Raw genomic sequence first — 5,716 nt, forward strand, 5'->3', positions numbered from 1 at the left:
ACAAATCAACGATACGAGGATCACCTTAAATAATTGCTTCATCCCGTGTTTATTCGATTTCGTTTAAAGGATGTTGAAAATATTGTTAGCCAAAATTTTCTCCAGAAAAAAATTTAATAAAATAAAAAATATCTTCGTTGCTAAGGAATTCAATTAATTTCATCATCCACTTGCGTTCCGTTTTGACCAAGTTTCTTTGAAAGCACAGCACTCCCCATCCATATTCCAGGGAAGTTGTGATTTTTCCGGAAATTTTTTTTAGTTTCTTATATTTTTCCTCCTGCATTTAACACCCTAGGTCCTCAAGTTTTCCTTCAAAACCCACAAAGGGTAATTGCAGTTCTCCCCGGGGATTTCAATGGGACTGCAGCAATCGAAAGATGAGTTGCTCCATCAGCAAGTCAGCTGTGGAAACATCGAAGGGATTAAAGCACTCTGCAGAGACGGTGCAGGCCTGGAGGTAATTAAGGGAGATTAATTTAGGATTTTTGTTTAAATTGTAAGCATAATGTGATTGTTGGTAGTGATAATTTGTTTTGTTTTGTCAATTGGTAGTGATAATTGTAGAATATTTTGGATTTTTGGGGGTTAGATTTGCTGAATTATTGGTTAATTGTGGTGATTTTGGTTGTCAGTGGATTGATAGAGAGGGGAAAACCCCTTTGATTGCGGCCTGTATAAATCCTGGGCATAACCTTGCAAAAACCTTGATTGAACTCGGTGCAAACGTCAACGCCTATCGCCCCGGTACGTTTCCTATCTTAATCATCACGATTTGATAACTTGTCAGTTGGGTTGATCTCATGTTGAAGTTTATGTACTTGGACAGTGAGAAGAAAGAAGGAATAATGAAGATAAAAAATGAAAATTGGTATTTTTGGGTTCATAGATATCTAAGAAATGTACCAATTGGCAGGGTAGAGTTGTCACCAAGGACCAGGAAAGTATTAAAAGAGTGGCCTGGCTATACTTGGTAGCCACACTTGTTGTCTAAAATTTAGGTTTTTGGTCCAACTTCTCTCTACAAGTATTGCCCTTTTATGTGGGGCTCGCGTTGGATCCAAATTTATGCTGCAATCGTAATGGAAAAATATCACCATTGATCTAAGTACCACTTTCGTACTGATTTTTTTCCTTTGCAGAAAATGGAACACTACCATTAGATATGCTTCAAGTGTTATTTCTTTCTGATCCCCTCTGTCCTCCCCAGAATTTTGTTGTGTTTTACCATATTTATTTATTAAACTCGTCTTGTAATGCAGTCTTGTTAAAACATGCTATTATAAATGCACGCACCTTGATCTTTGGCTTGCATTAACAATTTCCTTTTCGTTCTTTTCTCAATGCGCTTTAGGTCGTCATGCTGGGACTCCTCTACATCATGCAGCTAAAAAAGGCCTAGAAGATGTTGTTAAATTACTTCTTTCGCATGGAGGTGTGCAACTCTATTATCCATTCATCTGTTTGAAAGTCTTAAAGAATGGAGTATAAAACTTATGATTTTACAATAACAAACACAGTTCTTTTTATGCATTCTTTATAGCTAATATATAATTTGTTCAAAATTTTTCAGCAAATGCTTTAATCATGAATGATGACTGTCAAAGTCCTCTTGACGTTGCTAGGGCGAAAGGGCACACCAATGTTGTCCGCGCAATTGAGGTAATTAGTATGCAATGTCGTTCTGTGCATATTTTTTTACCATCCGGTGTTGCAACTTGTTTAAATCGTCTTCTCTGATAGTTCTTCATTTTTCTCTTTTAGTTTGTCTTCTTAACCCATTTCCCAATGTTTGTAGAGGCATATTTGCTTATTCTCTGGTTGGTTGCGGGAGTTTTATGGTCCTGGATTTCTCGAAGTACTTGCTCCTCAGTTGGTTTCAAGAAAAGTGTGAGTGTTTTGCTTTTGTCGTCAATCATGATCTATGCACCAAGTTGTCAAAGCAATAATATAGATTGATTGGTTTGACCTGTTTTGAAGAAGTTTATATCTCACTTGTTTTAATTATTTATGTATAACTTTAATTAGTGGGATAAGGCTTTGTCGTCGTTGTTGTTCTTGTAACTTTGATCGAGTAATTGTCTGAAATTTCACTTGACATGTGTGCCTACTATTGCATACTTTGCAGTTGGGTTGTTGTTTTGCCATGTAGTTCTCGCAAACCCACCAAGCCTTTCAAGTTGGAGCTTGCCATGTATCCTACCATGCAGGTATTGCTAAATACTGCCTTCTATTCTTAGGTTGATTAGGCTTAATATATGATTTTAAATGATTCTAGATTTAGTTCTTCTACTCATACATTGCATTCAAGTCGCTTTTAATTTAGACTACATTGAGTGTTTGCTTGCAGATTACATTCGCGTGAATTCTTTCCCAAAAAAAATAGCACTCTAATAATTCAATAAACAAAATACAATGCCTGCGTGAGTTAAATATGATTCCTATAGCTTTGCATTATATAGTTTGCTAACTTGCCATCAATAATGTTTCCTTTTCTTTTATAGTGCACATTCTTGAACTGCCCATTCTTTTTTGTCATGTAAATGATAAAAAGCATCCCCACTTAGTTGGATACGGCTTTGTTGTTGTTTGTTGTTGTTGTGGATGATAAAAAGCATCAATTTAATTTCCAAGCTCAGGCCTTTTTTAGGAATGGAGATATATTAGATTTATAGTGCTACCACCTCTTTATTGTCTTCTTACTCGTTTAATATTTTATGCATTTGGAACACTCTGACCAAATTACAAACTGAAATAAATAAATAACCTCCATTAATGTTTTTTTGTGTCAAAACTCAACAAATAACAATGTTATTTCCCATGGGAGTTGGTGGGTGGGTAGCCTTAACAAACCTTCTTGATTAGGATCTCCTTTACCCTTCTTTGCCTATTGTAGAATTCTTCCTTCCATCAAATAGCTCAATTGGAAATTGTGAGCCAATGTTTCTTTATTTGCATAAACTTGAACACAATATTAAATTTGAACCCTAGTCTACCAGTTGGGTATAGCACTCCTAGTCAGGAAAAATAGTGACTGAAATACTAAATAAAATAATAAGGTCAATATGTTAAGTACACCCAGGTACTGAACTACACTTTCAGAGAAAACAAACTAGTACAGGTGGTTTCTTCTCATTAGTTAATCCCTAACGCAAAAACTGTGTCCACCTGAGTACCCCCTAGTATACTAGGTAACTCAAGTTCCAGTGAAGTACAGTCCTTTTCAACTCTTACGCTCAGTTCTCTACTGTGATTCTTGGTTTTGAGAAGCTTTCAAGCGCTCGTATGGTAGAGAACTTCTTGTACCCTCTCAAAGTAGAAATTCAGGGGAGTTCCCCCTGGAGACACCAAGACTCTTTGTTCTCTGTCAAGTTCAACCTCTTTTGGGATTTCCCATGTGATTTACCGAGGGTCCTGATACTGCTGTTGCTTTCCTTTGGTGTGTCATGTGCTCACAACCCTGGGCTATCTAGTGCTACCATCTTTGGTTCTTTCCTGAGAATTTGTCAGGGAGGGCTTAATGTCCGGTGTTCATTTTACATGTAGCCAATGCTTTCATGTCCCTATTCAAATACTATGGATCTAGAAGTTGTCATTGAAAGCCTTGTGTTTGCAACGTAGCATAGCAGTAGTACCTTTATATTTAATTTGTACTGTGCAGAATACAAAAGAGTTGAATCTTGTTATGTGGTGATTTGTAGCTTAATTTTTAAATTTTTTATATTATTGTTAGTCTGCTTGTCTAAGTACATGCTAGATTGGTTTACATTGTTTGCTCATTTCCTATTTTCCAAACACTTTGATAGAATTAGTTGTCCAACATCATGTATGTCTACCTTTATCTACTCCGGATTGATATATCTAGGATGCACATTTGTTTTATGTTATGCATATTTTGGGTTTGGCTAATATTGCTAGTGTCCATACATTAAACTCTTTCTGATAAGCAGGATGCCAAGCCACGGACAGTTATTGCATTGTGGAAAGTCAATCTGGAAGAACCAAAGTTACACCTGTCTGATCCTTCAGTTGTGATTCACGATAACACCGCAAGTAATACCTTTATTCCAAAACAATTATGTCTGAGTAATTTCAAACTATATTTCTTTAGGCTATAAATCTGGGGTTGATGTCACATTGACTTCGTATCCCCTTTTTAATTGAATTCTATGTCACATTGACTTTGTATCCCCTTTTTAATTGAATTCTATGTCCATGCATAGTCCCAAGAGGCAGGAGGCGGAGAAGAAGCATGTACATCGCCCAAGAGGCTAGTAGTAGGCATCAAAAACTTAGGCGTAAGTATGATATTCGTTAATTACTTCCAATCAATATAAATCATAGAAGTGAATGAGAAGAACTTTAGCAGAAGATTTTGGATATCTTCCACATCGAGTGCTGCAGTAATGTACTGATGCCATCCTCCGGCCTCCAATCTATATTAGGCTTGTCGTCTAGCTAGGAAGAAAATGAAGTTTAATTGTTGTGTGTGTGCGTGAGTTAGGTTTCTGTTGTTAATATCCCATTCAAACTCTGCATTCCTTCTTTGCAGAAACACGTGTCAAACTTGCAGCTGCAGATGAAAATGACAAGCAACAACTTCAGTTGTTTTGCAATGCATGCAAAGGAATTCCACAGGTAAATTTCATCTTATCCTTCTCTGCCGTATACATGCCGTTTTTAACTCCCAGCCTCTCTCTGTAAGCAAGCAATTAATCTTTGGCAAGATGCTTGGGTGGCTATCATATCTTACATTTGTGGAATTTTTCAGGCGTGTCCTGCGTTTTTGGGTAACAACCAACCCCCAGCTGCTCCAGCAACGGCGCCACCAGCTGCTCCAGCAACGGCACCACCAGCGGCAGAAGATTTAGAGTTGGCCATGGCTATTAGTGCTTCCATTCAGTCTGCTATGCAGGAGAGAGCATCCTTTCCTGATCCTCACCCAACCTATGAAGGAAGTGCATCCAGTAGTTATAATGGTTGGGCCGGAGCCTCTCCGAGTAATGACAGTTACAATGGTTGGGGTGTACCAACTGCCGCTGCTGCTCCAAAAGTAAGTAGCAGCAAGTGGTCAGGGACTGAGAGTAGCAAAGTTGGAGAGTCATCTCAGCAGGTGGAAATCCAGGATACCTCTTCTGTCCAAACAGCTCCTACCTCAGATATAATCCCATCAGCCCCACCAGTTGCAGATGATAGTCTAGATGCAGCTCGTATTCACTATCCTTCAATTGATTTCAGTCCTATTGATATCCCATCCCCAAGCCGTGAAAGCAAACCTGCTAAAGTTGAAGAGAAGAAAGGTGAAAGCGGTTCATGTGTGATTTGTTTGGATGCTCCAGTTGAAGGAGCTTGCATCCCTTGTGGACATATGGCTGGATGCATGTCCTGTTTGAAGGAGATTAAAGGCAAGAAATGGGGATGCCCCGTCTGTCGAGCCAAGATAGACCAGGTTATAAGGCTGTATGCTGTATGATCAGTGATCCATAATATATATAAGTTCAGCATTGTTACTGCAAACACCTTGAAAGATATGTTTTTGTATCATAGTATGTACTAGATGAAGTTGTGTGTGACTTAAGGTTTCTACATGTTACCACATAGTATTTACGTTTCACTATGTTTCTTAAATATCAGCGAGACGGCAACCTCTGTTAATTTTGATTTTCCATGATTTTTTGTAAGTTGTATATGTGAATAAAACTAATTTCCCAATTAA

At 38.0% G+C, this 5,716-nt stretch overlaps 1 protein-coding gene across 2 annotated transcripts; it reads left to right on the forward strand.

The window, feature by feature from the left end:
- Positions 1-5,716, forward strand: LOC137731814 (putative E3 ubiquitin-protein ligase XBAT35). 2 transcript variants are annotated; one of them, XM_068471041.2, is made up of 10 exons: positions 1-460; positions 636-747; positions 1,355-1,435; positions 1,574-1,662; positions 1,799-1,890; positions 2,129-2,210; positions 3,951-4,053; positions 4,224-4,298; positions 4,553-4,638; positions 4,772-5,716. In XM_068471041.2, exons 1-10 carry the CDS (start codon positions 359-361, stop codon positions 5,471-5,473), a joined length of 1,524 nt encoding a protein of 507 aa, XP_068327142.2. In that variant the 5' UTR covers positions 1-358; the 3' UTR covers positions 5,474-5,716. The 2 variants fall into 2 exon arrangements, with proteins under 2 accessions (XP_068327142.2, XP_068327143.2); XM_068471042.2 differs by lacking the exon at positions 4,224-4,298 and having other exon boundaries at positions 56-460.

This window comes from Pyrus communis, chromosome 16 (assembly GCF_041283825.1).
Source record: "Pyrus communis isolate YQ-2024b chromosome 16, ASM4128382v1, whole genome shotgun sequence".
In the NCBI taxonomy this organism is placed as follows: Eukaryota; Viridiplantae; Streptophyta; class Magnoliopsida; order Rosales; family Rosaceae; genus Pyrus; species Pyrus communis.